At 44.6% G+C, this 15,130-nt stretch overlaps 1 protein-coding gene across 5 annotated transcripts in view; it reads left to right on the forward strand.

Moving 5' to 3' along the window:
• ITPKB (inositol-trisphosphate 3-kinase B) overlaps positions 1 to 12,171 on the forward strand; it is a 125,646-nt gene extending 113,475 nt beyond the window's left edge. For 3 of the 5 annotated variants that reach the window (XM_053307093.1, XM_053307126.1, XM_053307104.1), the window contains 4 exons: positions 498 to 702; positions 3,451 to 3,552; positions 7,798 to 7,869; positions 9,143 to 12,171. In XM_053307093.1, the coding sequence (XP_053163068.1) occupies positions 498 to 702; positions 3,451 to 3,552; positions 7,798 to 7,869; positions 9,143 to 9,394 (631 nt within the window). In that variant the 3' untranslated portion in view covers positions 9,395 to 12,171. The remainder of the gene's footprint in view (positions 1 to 497; positions 703 to 3,450; positions 3,553 to 7,797; positions 7,870 to 9,142) is intronic. The other 2 variants (XM_053307115.1, XM_053307135.1) reach the window with 1 other exon arrangement.
• The last annotated feature ends 2,959 nt before the right edge of the window (positions 12,172 to 15,130 follow it).

Consider the following 15,130-nt stretch of genomic DNA (forward strand, 5'->3'; position numbering starts at 1 on the left):
TCTGAATTATCTTTTCTGGGTGTTTTGTGTTATGTTTTCACCCACAAAGGGAACATCAGGTGCTCTATCATAGCCAAGTGCTGGGATATGGTAACTTTTGTTTCTGCCAGTAGATTCAGTTCTGTAATTAACAGAATATGGACGGATAATTTTATTTTGAGAGAGTAGGGTTTGTTTTTGTTTATCCATTCCAAAAAAAGTGCCCCAAATCTCCCACATAGAACCTCATGCTTTCCAGCTGCACCTGCATAATTTGTACAGTACCTATTTAATTTTTCACTAAATATATCAATTTGTAGCATGTATTCAATTTGTTCCTCATACTAGAGAATTCCTGCCAGATGTACCTATTGCCAGCATTCATAGTTTGGAGGCTTTGCAAGCTTATGGGAAGCCTAAAGGGACAAAATATGAAGGAGGTTTTAAAAATGTCCATGTGGTGACTATGCTGGATTCACTTCTGAACCTTTTGTTGATAACTTGCGTGGTCCCTACAGAACCTACTTGGAAGAAGAACTCACAAAGGCCAGAAAGAAACCAAGCCTCCGCAAGGACATGTATCAGAAGATGATTGAAGTCGACCCGGAGGCTCCGACGGAGGAGGAGAACACGCAGCACGCAGTCACCAAACCCCGATATATGCAGTGGAGGGAAACCATAAGTTCTACAGCAACTCTGGGGTTCAGGATTGAAGGAATCAAGGTGAGGCTGCTGAACCCAAAGGATGATGCGGGGGGGGGATGGGACACCCTGGGAATGGTATCTACATTCTCTGGGCCACCATGAGAGGGAGTAGTATACTTGAGACTAAAACACCGAATATTGCATTCACATGCATGCAACTGCTAGAATTTGAAGCAGCTTCGTAGAAAGTGGATTGGAGTGAAGATCTGGCTCAACTGATCAGAGTTCTCCCACTGCCAGCCTGAAACTGCTCATCCAAAATTACCGTGTAGGGCTCAGGAAAGATCAAACCCAGTCCCACTCATGGCCTCCTTCCCTTTCTATAACCATCTATCGGAGTTGCTACCCCAGGAGGACAGATCCATGTCGAAGGTTTGGGTTTTACTATGGCTTGTGTAGAAACAGTGAGTTGAGATGTAAGCTGTGGTGCTCAAATGGCTTTGTTGGCATCTGGGTTGTGGCATTGCCCCACCAACACTCTCTCTTATTACTTTATATACATCAATTTATATACATCACTGATAGAACTCTGTTTGCATGTGGAGGCAGTAAAAAAAAAATCCATCCTTGTTTCTGTGCTGAAGCAAATGACTGATTTGTGAATAAAGAAGGTTGTAGCAGATAGTAAATTGCTCAGAAAGTTGTAGCAGAAAGTAACCGCTCAGAAACTCTAGGTTGATACAAGCTGTGATTTCTGTGTTTGGACCTCAAGGTGTCTGTATTATTTATTCAGAATATTTATATATGGCTTTTCAACAAAAAAATGTTCTCAGAGATTTCATAGCAAAAGGAATGAGAAGGTGGTTCCCACAGGGACTCTCAATCTAAAAAGAGACACAAGGGAGACGGCCACTGAGAGGGCTACTAGGCTGGGTTGAGTTGGGACAGTTGCTCTCCCCCTGCCAAATCAAGAGAGCTGCCACTTCAGAAAGTGCCTCTGTGCCCACTTAGCTGGCGTAGCCTCCGACCCACAGAGCGCCAAGCATTTCCCCTCCCTCACCCTTCCCTGGATATATAAGCCTTCACGAGAGCTTGGAGGAGGCAGGCATTGCTACACTCACACGACTGCTGAGCTGAATCAAGAAGATGCGTCTTTTAAAAGTGAGGATTCCCTTTTATTTACAGGGGGAGAGCAACTGACCCAATTCACCCCCAGCACAGCATCCCACCAGTGGCTGTTGCTGGTTGCCACCATTTTTCTTTTTAAAAAGAAAGAAAAAAGACTGTGATCCGTTTTGGTTCAGGGAACCAGCTTATTTATTATTTATTATTTTATTTTCCCGTGTAGACTGCTTTGAGAACTTTTGTTAATAAGTGGTATATAAATGTCTGTAGCAGCTGATAGCCGGGGAAGCAAGAGGAGTGGTGGCAACATCTCAGTCCCTTGCTGGAGGTTACAGATAACGGCTCTCAACACAGTTAGAGTTGCCAAACAGGAAACTTGAAGGCAGCCACAGCAGAGTAACTAGCTATTGGATTACACAGTCTCAGTTTTCAAAAGGCTTTTATTCGTCACATTGTAGCCGGGCACTTCACTACTGATTCTTGGTACTTTGGAAGCTTCTGTGTTTGTTTTACATTGTGTATCACCTTTCATATGAAAACTCCCAAGGGGCTGCAGGACTGGAAGGGATCTCAGTGAGTGTTGGCACTTCACACAGCAAGTTCTGGATGTGCCTCACAGTTCCATAAGGTTGATGCAGGCTTTGGGGTGGGTGTCTGTCTGTCCCTGTCTGGCTGAACTGGGAACCATAGGCACAAAAGAGTATTGTATTTGTGCTCCATTCCAAAAATGGACTCGTTTACTCAGTGTTTGAGCTGTGCAAACATCTCCTGGTGGGAAGCACCATCCTTTCCTTTCCTTTCCTTTCCTTCTTTCTTTCTTTGCCCCTGCTAACTGGGCAAAGAGGCACCTTTTTAACATGCTGATCCTCTTTATTTAGCAGGAGGAGAGTAACTGGCCCTATCCACCCCCAGCACAGTAGCTCCAGTGACTGTTGCTGGTGTCTACCATGTTTCTTTTTGAGATTGTAAGCCCTTTGGGGACAGGGGCCCTTCTTGCTTGTTTATTATTTCTCTGTGTAAACCGCTTTGGAACCTTTTGTTGAAAAGCGGTATATAAACATTTCTTGTTTTGTTACAGCATGCTAAAGGAATTTGGGTAGTTTCCTAGGAGAGGGGTGTGTTGTGACTGCTGTAGGTTAAATGGCCCTCAAGTACTAGGACTGGGAACCACTCATGCCTTGGAGGGCCGCTGCCAGTTTTGTCTAGGCCAAGGGGTTCCCAACCTTGAGTTCTCAAATGTTGCTGGACTACAACTCCCATCAACCCCAGCCACAAGGCTGTTGTGGCTGGGGATGATGGGAGTTGTAGTCCAGCAATATCTGGGGACGTGGTATAGGCAAAACTGGTCTAGATGGATTGGTGGTCTTGTTTGGTTTAAAGCAGCACCATGTTTCAAACCCTTTCATACCAATCATGTGGTGTGTATAGGGCAAAGGTCCCTTCCAGTCCTCCAGTTCCAATGGGTGAACATAAAGTAAAATGCATTGAGTTGTGCTGAAGGACCTGTAAGGCAAAACGCAGCCTCTCCAATTTTCTGTAGATGTTCGGCAAGCCATACGGTCCTTACCTGGAGTTGTTGTTTGAACCATGGCCATCCATCTCATATCTTTGCCCTGAAGTGGGTGATTTCACATCCTGTTTAATGAACTGCAAGGCTGTGTGAGTAATAATAGCCTTGGGTTTTGTCACTGGCTTTTAAAGAAAGAAGATGGCACTGTGAACAGGGATTTCAAGAAGACCAGGACAAAAGAACAAGTCATGGAGGCCTTCAGAGAATTTACTAAAGAAAATCGTAACGTTCTGGTGAGTCACTGATTAGCCTATTCCTTCACTGTCTTGCTCTGGGTTAACTTAACATCCATGAGCTCATATTAATGTGAAACTAAGTGTACCTCCTTTGTCAGAAGGCAAGCTGTAGCACAAACCCACAGGCTGTGCAGTGTTTAATCTACACCCAGATCTTGAGAGGAGAGCTGGTCTTGTGGTAGCAAGCACGACTTGTCCCTTAGCTAAGCAGGGTCCACCCTGGTTGCATATGAATTGGAGACTTGATGTGTGAGCACTGCAAGATATTTCCCTCAGGGGATGAAGCTGCTCTAGGAAGAGCAGAAGGTTCCAAATTCCCTCCCTGGCTTCTCCAAGATAGGGCTGAGATAGATTCAGAAGCTGCTGCCAGTCTGTGAAGACAATATTGAGCTAGATAGACCAATGGTCTGACTCAATATATGGCAGCTTCCTATGTTCCTATGACAATTTTCTTGTAACGGAAACCAGACTGCCCTGAGGGCAGGATTTGTGGGTGGCCCTTGACAGAGGGAAGCATCTACACCCCCTTTTTTGCTAAGCACTTTGACCTAGAAAGGGAAGTAAGAGGTGGAGTAGTTGCCTTCCTGCAGGACCTGGACTGTTTCTAGTGAAGCAGGTACGCACGATTGAGCTCCTCCCCAAGTTGCAGCAGAGTGGCAAGGAGGAGGATGGCCAGTAGGCCCATGCAGAGATTTGGCATCTTTGGCAATTCACACTTTGCACCAACCCAACATAGAGGCAGCCAAAGCCTTTTATGGCTGGGGGTGATGGTAACTGTAGTCCAACAACATTTGGGGACCCAAGTTTGAGAACGTCTACATTACGAGTACAAGTCACTGCTACAAGTGCTCCTTAAATTACTAGAAAGCAATTGCATTTCATCATGAGTATATCCAAGCACAGCTTTTGCTCCTTGCTGTGAATTGCTTTGCCCGGCTCAGAAACCTGGAATGGTGCCTCTGCTGAAAGAGGAGGAAAAGAGTCAGGGAAATCTTCCAGCTCCTTTTGATTGCTTGGAGGGGTACCATTTTCTTCCAAACAGTCGTATAGTGTATGCCTGGAGGCTGTTGTGAAGCTACCCACCTTAACTCACTGGAAATCAAGAGCTATATCTGCCAGGGTTGGGAATCAATCATCTCCCCCAAGATTTTTCATTCCTCTTCCTCCAGATTTCCATCCCCTTGTTGCTTGTTGCTTGACAAAACAATTATGAACATTTTGCATTACCCCTCGCGTTACGTTCTCTTGGGCAAGTGAGCTTGATTTTAGACTCCTCCATATATGCCCTCCAACTAATGTCTTTAAACTTGTCTCTTTCCTCAATGAAGACCTGCTGAGATGGTTTACAATAAATGATGGCTAACAGGCTGGTGGGGGGCTGGGGGAGGTGTATTATTGAGTTATAAACAAAGCTGCTCTGCTGTTCATTGCCAAGTCCTTCTTTATGCAAATCCATTTGCTTTCCATCCTCTGTTGAAGAAACGCCTCTAGAAATTAAAACACAGCTACATAGATCTCTTGATTGTGGCCTTTAAGGGATGGGTGGTGGGCCTGTGATACAGGCAGCTGAAGACTGTGGCTGCACTCCTGGACAGGAGCAGAAGATTTTGAGGCCTCGTTGTGGATTGCTGGGTCTGTGCTCCTGCTTGTCACATGAGTGCTGTGGTGTTGTTTGCTTGCTGGTCGAGACACTCCAGGGCTTAGGGAGTAGGGAGGCTGTGTCAGTATCCTGCGGAGTCCATGGGAGTGGCCTTTTGTTATTTTTTGGACTTCATGAGAAGAATCCTGCTGCATCAGATGAAAGACTCTTCCAGCCACACTGAACAGCACTGAAAAGAGCATGCCTGCAAGTTGGAAGTGAGGGCTTACTCAGCTTCAGCATAGTCCCCCAGGCTTGCATCTTCTTTCCCAGTGTAAGCTCATGGGCTGGTCAGGGGGCCAGCAAGGGGTCAGGGGAGCAGTGCCACCTGCCAGTCAGCTCTTCTTTCATGGGATTAACCCACTGCTTTTCAAAGCTAAAGTAAAGGTAAAATGTGCCATCGAGTTGGTGCCGACTCCTGGCGACCACAGAGCCCTGTGGTTGTCTTTGGTAGAATACAGGAGGGGTTTTCCATTGCCTTCTCTCATGCAGTATAAGATGATGCCCTTCAGCATCTTCCTACATCGCCACTGCCCGAAATAGGTGTTTCCCATAGTCTGGGAAACACACCTGTGGGGATTCGAACCGGCAGCCTCTGGCTTGGTAGTCAAGTCATTTCCCCGCTGCTCTACTTTTCTGAAAAAACAGGGGGGAAATGGTTTAATCACAGGAAACAAGAGCTATCTGGCAGATGGCACTGTGGAAACCATGCAAGGCCCCTGCTGGCCATCTGACCAGCCCTTGAGCTTACACTGGGAAGGATGTTGCAAGCCTGTGGGGTGTGTGGAAGTTGAGTATGCTCTTGCTGATTGCCCTCTGGAAGAGCCCAAAGTCTCCATCTTGTTGAGAATTCCGTTTTCCTACAGTGGCTAATTGGATGCTTCTGGGACCGCTATAAGTGGGCCGTGAAAGTAATTGCCCTTGCCCTGCATTGTGCCCAGCAACTGGCATTGAGTAGAACACTGCCTCTGAACTGGAGGTAGCCTATAGGCATGAGGACTAGTAGCCATTAAGGGACTTGCCCCCCATTAATATCTCTCTTTCCCTTTATTTTATATTTACATTTATTTTTACATTTATATCCCACTCTTCCTCCAAGGAGTACATGGTTATGTTTCTCCTCACAACAACCCTGTGGGGTAGATTAGGCTGAGTGTGAAATGACTGGCCCAGAGTCACCCAGTGAGTTCCATGGCTGAATGGGGATTTGAACTCAGGTCTCTCCGATCCTAGTCCAGCACTCTAACCACTACACTAGTGACCTCCCCATTCCCTGTGGCAGTGAATTCCATAAATAAATCAAATTAAATCTCACTCATAGCACACTTGCCAAAAATGTTGGCTGCCCCTGCTGGAGTACTTATCCGACTCGTTTTATAATCCTGGGTGTTTCGACCTGGGGAACTTAAGATGAGGCAGAGCACATACTTCAGAAGCAGAAAGTCCCAGGTTGGCATTTCTGTCGAAGGCTGGCAAAGGCCTCTGGGAAACTGCTGCCAGTTGGTGTGGGCAATATTGAGCTAAATGGACCCAGGGCTTGACATGGTAGAAGGTGGCTTCACATATGTTTCGTATATTGGGGTTAGTGGGAGAGCTGGTCTTGCGGTAGTGAGCATGAATGGTCCCCTTTTGCTAAGCAGGGTTCACCTGGGTTTGCATTTGGATGGGTGACTACATGTGAGCACTGCAAGGTATTCCCCTTAGGGGATATGTTATATATGATATGATATATTGGGTAGGTTCTTTAGATTTTTATAATTTTTACCTTTTAGCTTTTAAAATAACTTTTAATTTGAACCTAATAATGAGTGTGGTTTTTAACCTGACTTAACTTGTTTGTTGATTTTATTACTTTTATTGTGTCTTGTATCTGTTTTTTGTTGTTGTGAGCCTCCCCAAGCAGTAGTGCGCTGGAGGGGCGGGGTATAAATATTTTAAATAAATATGATGAATATTTATATACCACTTTTCAACAAAAGGTTCCCAAATGGCTCCCTGTCCCCAAAGGGCTTACAATCTAAAAAAGAAACATAAGACAGACATCAGCAACAGCCACTGGAGGGATGCTGTGCTGGAGACGGATAGGGCCAGTTGCTCTCCCCCTGCTAAATAAAGAGTTTTCTCCCCCTGCACACTGTCAAAAGGTGCCTCTTTGCTCAGTTAGCAGAGGATGGGGCCACCACTCAGTGGTAGAGCATCTGCTTGCATGCAGAAGATCCCAGATTCCCTCCCTGGTGTCTCCAGATTGGGTTGATAGAGGCCTCTGCCCTGTAACCTTGGAGAGCTGCTGCCAGTCAGTGTAGACAATACTGAGCTAGATGGACCAATGGACTGACTCTGTATAAGGCAACTTCCTATGTTCATAGCTCATTGAACCTGTAATCCCAAGAGAGGAGTGGCTGTTTATAGAGTTTATAGAGTATTTGTTTATATTCCTGGTAGAGGAGTGGTTGGTTTATAGATTAAGGTATAATATTCAGGTCTTCTTTCACCTGAACTATGTTAGGAATGTTCGGCATCATGCCTTAACTGGCAAGGTCAATGCTTGTGCTTTGCAGACGTGTTTTCAAGGGTCTCAAAATATTCTTTTCTTACCACTTCAGAACAGTTACCTTAACCGGCTGAAGGGGATTTGTGCCACCTTGGAAATGTCGCCGTTCTTTAAGAGCCATGAGGTAACTTTCTCCCCCTGTGATATTTTTAAGGCTAGACCTTTGTCCAAATGAGTTCCATTTACCCGAATAAATAGTGGGATTCACTGTCTGTGTGTAGATAAGCATGACAAAGATCTCTTCCACCCTCTGTGCACTGAAACATTGAATCGTTTTAATTGGCTTCTTCTTGTCCCTGGAGATTCAGAGCATGACCTTTCAGTCTGGGTTGGCATTTGGTGGTCAGGATTTTTTAAAAACTTGCCTAAATGGTTGTGTGTTTAGTGGTGGTGGTGGTGGTGACTCTTTATTTTTTTTAAAAAAAAAAACCTGTCTTGAGATTAGCAGTAGGGGGAAATGACTTTTACTTGTCTCAGTCATAGAAACACTGACATTCACATGTACAGCGTTCATCTCTTCAGGTGAACGCCAGCATATCCACAAGCGACACCTGCGAGGGGGTGAGTGATGGGGCCTGGTCGGGATTTGCAGCCTCATTTTAGACACTGTACTGACATACAGCGTATTTTATTTAGCGTCTGAAGTGAGCTAGTCTCCCTTCCTGCCCCACTGATAAGCCCTATTCACATGTTACATTTCAACACTCATACAACACAGTGTGTACAGGTACAAATCTGTACACTGGTACAGTTATCCCCATATTATGTTGAATAAAGGTACTGCAGGACTCTTCCTATCTGTACCCTGCATTTGAGAGAGCTGTACCTAGGTTCAGGGTTAACCTTTTAAAGCGGAATGCAGGTGCAGTTAATCAAAAACATGTACATATGTTCAGACATCTGAATGCAGCTACAACAGAATGTCTGAGTAGGGTGGTGCTATGTGGTCTATCTGTGACCGTGATAGCTGGGAATTGGGGTGTTCTGCTCACTAGCATCCTAGCTTTCATTTAGGTGACTTGCAGCACAATCTTATGCATGCTTGCTCAGAATTAAGACTCACTATGTTAAATGGTGCTTACTCCTAAGCATGCATGCATAGGATTGCAGCCTTAGAGACTGTTGCAGACCATACATCTGATGGATTGCAACAAGCCTTGCCTTTGCTTGGATTTCTGTATCCACAAATCCGACTGTATCCGCAGGTCCAAACTTCTGCATTTTCTGAAAGGTTGCAAATGAGTTTTATGGTTTAATCATCATATTGTAAAATATTCTAAATTAAGTATAGTAATAATTTTTAAAAATGAAGTGTAATATTTGTTCCTGAGCTTAATTCTATCTGTTGTTTTTTGTTTTTGTTTTTCCTTTTGTACTTTTCCTGTAAAAATAAAAAGTATAGAAACAAAGGCTTCTGCATTTTCCTTTTGCAGGTAATTGGGAGCTCCCTTCTCTTTATCCACGACAAGAGGGAACAAGCCAAAGTCTGGATGATTGATTTTGGGAAGACCACACCCCTTCCAGAGGGAGAGGTCCTCCAGCACAACGTGCCCTGGGTAGAAGGGAACAGGGAAGATGGCTACCTCTGGGGGCTGAACAATCTGATTGAAATCCTCACGGAGTTGTCTCGGAGCGAAGACTTGCATTAAAGCTAGAAGTCCAACTCAACCACTATCCAGAACCTTGCCCCTCAAACTGACTTTCTGAACTGCACTACAAGACACTTTCCACCCCGCACCCTCTCCCATCCAGTTTTAAAGTTAGAAGCAACTTTTTATTTAAGGTGTAAATATGTAGTTCATACTAGAACAAATGCTGAACATGAAACTTAGCTGGTGGTGGTGGAAGCAGATCACAGTCCTAGTCTGTCAGCTTTGTGACTCCCAGTCTCTGGCTAGCCAAATGCATGAATTGCAAAACTTCCTCTCCATGGAATATCTGGCTCTTCTGTGCTTTAACAGAGGGAATCATTCCCATTCAGCTGAATGAGTATGATGCCCTCCTCCTGCTGAAATACTATCTAGCTGTGTAAGTGAAAAATAGACATTGTAAGTTATCTGCTGCCCTCCTGTGTCCGAAGTTAGTATACTATTTTGGGTCTCTGAAGTTAAAGGCATATCTACATAGGACATTTTGTGGAGATTATGGTAGAGATGTGCATGAAATGAATTTTTCAATTCATTTTGAATTTGAATTCTGAAAATTTGTTTCAGATCTGAATCAAACATTTATTATTTTATTATGTTGTTTTTATTTATTTGATTTATATACCGCCCCTTCCAAAAATGGCTCAGGGCAGTTTACAATATGGGTTACAATATGGATCTGGTCCAATAATTCACTTTGAATTGGAATCAATTCGACCCTGTTTTGGTGCTGTTTTTAACCAATCACGGGGCCTGAATGATTTAAAAATGGTGCCAAAGGGCTCTCGAATTGAATTGCCCTTTTAAGGGTGATTCAGTTTGAATCCAAATCACTCGATTCACCCAGATGCGAGTCAAATTTGCACATCGCTAGATTATAGGTGCTCTTCTTGGGAAGCTCCCAAACAGACCAGACTTTGGGATCTAGAGCTTACCAAGAAAGTTCAGGAGAAAAGCACTGAATGACAGCAAATTAATTGTATTTACTAACTTTCTTAAACCTACAAAGATGGTTATAAGCTTTTAGAGAAAAGTTAATATTGATCTAATTTTCTATATATTGAGCAATTTCTGCTTAGCTTAGAACTACTGTGCAATATTTGTACAGATGGTTGTGCAGATTGTACAATTGCATTTTAACATGGTTTATCCATTTTAACCACTGAGATGAGGTAAAATGTTCTGGTCCTGAAACTTCATTTGCCTTGGGGAGACCTAGTTGCATATCACAGACTTGAAAGGGCTATCACTGCCATGGTTCAGGTGCTCCTTTGGTAGCATTGCGGGCCCTTTTAGAACAGTAAGCAACTTCTCAGGTGTGCTTTTGCAAAACAGTCCAGTTCTTAAATTTCAAAGAGTAAGAACTTAACTAGGCCTTCAAAATGAGCTTTCCTATTGGTAAGCAAAGCGTTAAAATGGTGAACTAATACAATGTTCATATATCTGCAAAAAAAAAAAAAAGAGGAAGAGAAAGAAGATGTAATCTCACTTGGTCAGACATGGCTGATTTAAGACGAAATTTGTCTTAGTCCCCCAAATGGGACTAAGTTTTCTACGTTGGTGGCTGCGTATGGGTGGTATCTAAAGGATTTGCCACTTTCCGTCTTGCGAAAACGTCTGCTTCCCTATTTTCGGGTGGAGGCTATTTTATAACTTCCTGGAACATTTGAACTAATCAGATTGCTGGCCTCCGAACTGGTTTGCTAAAAGGCCAGCAATTGACAGAGCTATAGGGAGGGGAAGGCTCCTGGGGCATCTGGGTTTTCTTGGAATGCCGAGTGCCGCAGACCTTGAAGACAGGAACCACATTTAGGTCATAAACCATCCAGCAGCTATTTTTTCTGCTGGCTTTAACTCTCACACATCTTTTAAACCATTGTTTTCATGAAATATCCCTCTTCAATCTCATGGTCACTATTCTTCCCAGTGGTAATTCCAGCTTTGCCCTTACAATGGGAATAGCGACCATTTCTTGCATCACAGAGGATCTGTCCTTGTTACAAGTGTGTGTATTTTGGGGGCCAGGAAGATACCCCTCGGCCACAGTCTGGCATGCAACAAAACCTCAAACCTCTTGGGAGTTCCTCTGTTCATATCTCTCTAGGCACATGTCCGTCATTCCTCTGTGTGCTGTTGTAAATAGTTGCTCTGTTCAGCTGCTTTTCCCCTTCAGGCTTCCTATGCTGTTTAATAATAGCCTATGTGGAAGTGCCTTATGGACTACTTTCTGTTCCATTAGTGTCATGGAAAAGTGTCTTTTTAAAAAAATAGTTCTATTTATTGCCATTCAATTCCTCCCTCCCCCCCCCCCCCCCGGTTACATAGAACACTACATCTTAATGCATGGAATCTTAATGTTTAGTTTTTAAAACCTCTTTTTCCACGTTTGTGGGAAGGGGGGGGGGGAGTCCTTGAAACAGCATACATTTATACAATTTTTAAAAAAACTGTATTTAGCTTTTAAATTGCTTCTATTGTATACATTTTTTTTTAGTTTTTTTAAAGCCTATGTTGTTTGTAAAACAAGATTCCTTGCTTTGTGGCTTTAAAAGAAGTGAGTTGTTTCTCCAGATGTCTCTTAGACCTCTTCTGGAGGCTGGAACTGTTGCTGTGAGATAGTCCTTTTTCCTTTCTCCTCCCACTGCCCCCCCCCCCAAATCTGGCACCATTTCTCCTTGATCTAAAGATGACACAAAGAACGTGCAGAGTTATTAAAAAAAATTGCCACTAACGCACAGTGCCTGTAAGTCAGATAACTCAAAATAAAGGCATACAACATGGTTGCTTTTCTGATGCCCTGTCACTATCCATTCTCATTCCTTTGGCTTGGGAACAAGGAAGCCTGATAAAACCGGTGTACATGGAGAGAACCGAACCTTAAAACATGGAAGCTGCATCAACAGCCCTGGGCTCTAATTTGAGAGTGGAAGACAGAGAAAGGCATAAGCTGGTCTTGTGGTAGCAAGCATGACTTGGCCCCTTAGCTAAGCAGGGTCTACCCTGGTTACATATGAATGGGAGACTAGAAGTGTAAGCACTGTAAGATATTCCCCTCAGGGGATGGAGCCACTCTGGGAAGAGCAGAAGGTTCCAAGTTCCCTCCCTGGCTTCTCCAAGATAGGGCTGAGAAAGATTCCTGCCGTGCCTGCAACCTCGGAGAAGCTGCTGCCAGTCTGTGAAGACAATGCTGAGCTAGATAGACCAATGGTCTGACTCAGTATATGGCAGCTTCCTATGTACTTTGATTATATCTCAGTTCCTAAGAGATTGGAGGTGTCATTACCCAAAATGTTGGGGGCAATATGCTAAATCATTGTAAACCGCTTAGAGAGCTCTGGCTATAAAGCGGTATATAAATGTAAGTGCTATTGCTATTGTAAGTGCTATTAGGCACCCATGAGACATGGGCCCCCAGTGAATTGCTCAGAGCCCCAAGTATCATCCGCCACCTCCCTCCTCCACGGCCTCTTCCAGAAAGGAAGTGCAGCAGGGGAGGCACCAGCACACAGTGTGGGAGAGAGCTCCTCACCTCACCTAGCTCTCAATGCTGCTTCTACTTTCATAGGTGCTGTATTATAATATTAGAGACTTCTAAAAAAATGTGGATTATTATTATTATTATTATTATTGAGGGGAGTATGATTGGTATAACTCTCAAAAGGTGGGCTGTAGGCCCAGATCTAAGTATCTAGCAATGCCCATCCAAGAGCAGGTTGTGTGCACTTGTTCTATACAGCTCCCAGTCCTGTCCACGCTGCTACGGAGCACGGAGAGGCCCCATGGCAACAAAGAATTGTGTCACTACTCGGTGACACACTTCTCCCATTTGGAATGAAGGGAAATCATTGCTAGGATGCTGGGGTGCCATTCCTAGTTGCTACAGAGCACCTCTGCACGTGGAAGCAGTGTGGATGGGGTCGGGGGTTGCCCTGCTCTTAGATCAATGGGGCAGTGCACAGTAATGTAAGCCACTGTTGTTAGTTACCAAGACATAAGGTCTTGATTCAGGCTAATCCGTGTTGATCTTTCCACCAAAGTAATTCACCAACTCAGTGCTCCAGCTAAATAGTTTTTAGGGATATTTATTTAGCAATGTGTGTCGGGGATGGCAAGCAGTTGACTGGCACTTCCTGTTCCCTGTATTTTTCCTTCTGTGCCATCCCACCAAATGGAAGGATGTGCAGGTTGTCCCTCCAGAAGCTGATGCATCTCCCTATGTTGGGGGTGGGTGGGGGAGAAATAAAAACATTCCTGTTGGATATGATGGAGAAGCAAGAAAGTGCACATAAATTGTGTGTTCCATCTCCTCCCCCCCCTGCTTATCTCTGCCTCCAAAATGACACTTTAAGGAACAGACACATTTACTGTACACCATATCCTATCAAACACTCTCCTGGAACTGAAAGCAGCCAGGCAGGTAGGCACTCCTTGGTTACCCTCCCTTCTTTGTCAGCTGCAGGGTAATTAGACTGGGCAAACTCTTGAGCTATTGAATAGTTACTGGACGGATGAACATGAAGCTGAAGGAGTAGGACCAGGAGGTAGGCGAGTGGACTGAATCACTGCAAGTGGAGAATACCATTGTCAAATACTCCTTCTTGGTAATGGAGAATGGGAAAGGCAAGGGGTTTTCCCCAGCAAAAGGGGTGTGTGTGTGCTTTTAAAAATAATAAAATACTTAGCACAGCGGTTACAAAGGTTCTGGCCAGCCCCATACGACAGCGTGTAGGCAGTGTGCATGGGGAAATCATGAGCAAGTCCACCCTCTTTCAACTTGGAAGAAAGTTCAAGTCCTGCAGTCGGAACTCTGCTCCAACTTACACTGGTAGGAACTCTTCTTGCAACACAATTCTCTTGGGAAGGGGCTGTAGCACAGAGGCAGAGCACAAGCTTTGCATGCAGACCCCTGCTAACTGAGCAAAGAGACCCCTTTTAAAGTGGCGATTCTCTTATATTTAACAGGGGGAGAGCAACTGGCCCTCTCCAACCCCAGCTCAGCATCCCTCCAGTGGCTGTTGCTGGTGTCTACCTTGTGTTTCTTTTCAGACTGTGAGCTCTTTGGGGACAGGGTACCATCTAATTTATGTATTTATTTTTCTATGTAAACCGCTTTGAGAATTTTGTTGAAGAGCGGTAGATAAATATTTGTAGTAGTAGTGGTGGTAGTAGAAGAAGAAGAAGAGGAGGAGGAGGAGGAGGAGGAGGAGGAGGAGGAGGCCAGGTTAGATCCCAGATATAACCAGGTAGGATAGGGAAAGTCCCCTGTTCAAAATCCGGGAGTGCTGCCTCCATTCAGTGACAGGAATACTGAGCTAGCTGGACCAATAGTACAAAGCATCTCCCTCGAGTCCTAGCCCAGCCCACTCCCTGCCATGCTAGTTACAGGGCGTCTTAATGTGGCATTTTAGCCCACAGTCTCAAGGGACACCGTTTGTTCTGCTGCCTCAGTTCACCTCGCTGTGTTACATGCGCAGACCAGGCTGTACGCAAATGTCCCACAGAGCTGCAAGGCCTATATTGCAAGCATCCTCCTATCCAAAATAAAAACTGCTAGCATCCATATGGGACTTAGCAGTGACTGAAATCCAGACTAGTGTTCTCTGTAACAGGGATTCTCAGATGTGGTTGACTACAGCACCCATCTTCCCCAGCTAAAGGCCACTGCAGCTGGGGATGATGGGATTTGTAGTCAACATGGAGCATTGGTCCAAACTAACACTGTGCTGGTGCTATGAGCGA

This window comes from Hemicordylus capensis, chromosome 1 (assembly GCF_027244095.1).
Source record: "Hemicordylus capensis ecotype Gifberg chromosome 1, rHemCap1.1.pri, whole genome shotgun sequence".
Lineage (NCBI taxonomy): Eukaryota > Metazoa > Chordata > Lepidosauria > Squamata > Cordylidae > Hemicordylus > Hemicordylus capensis.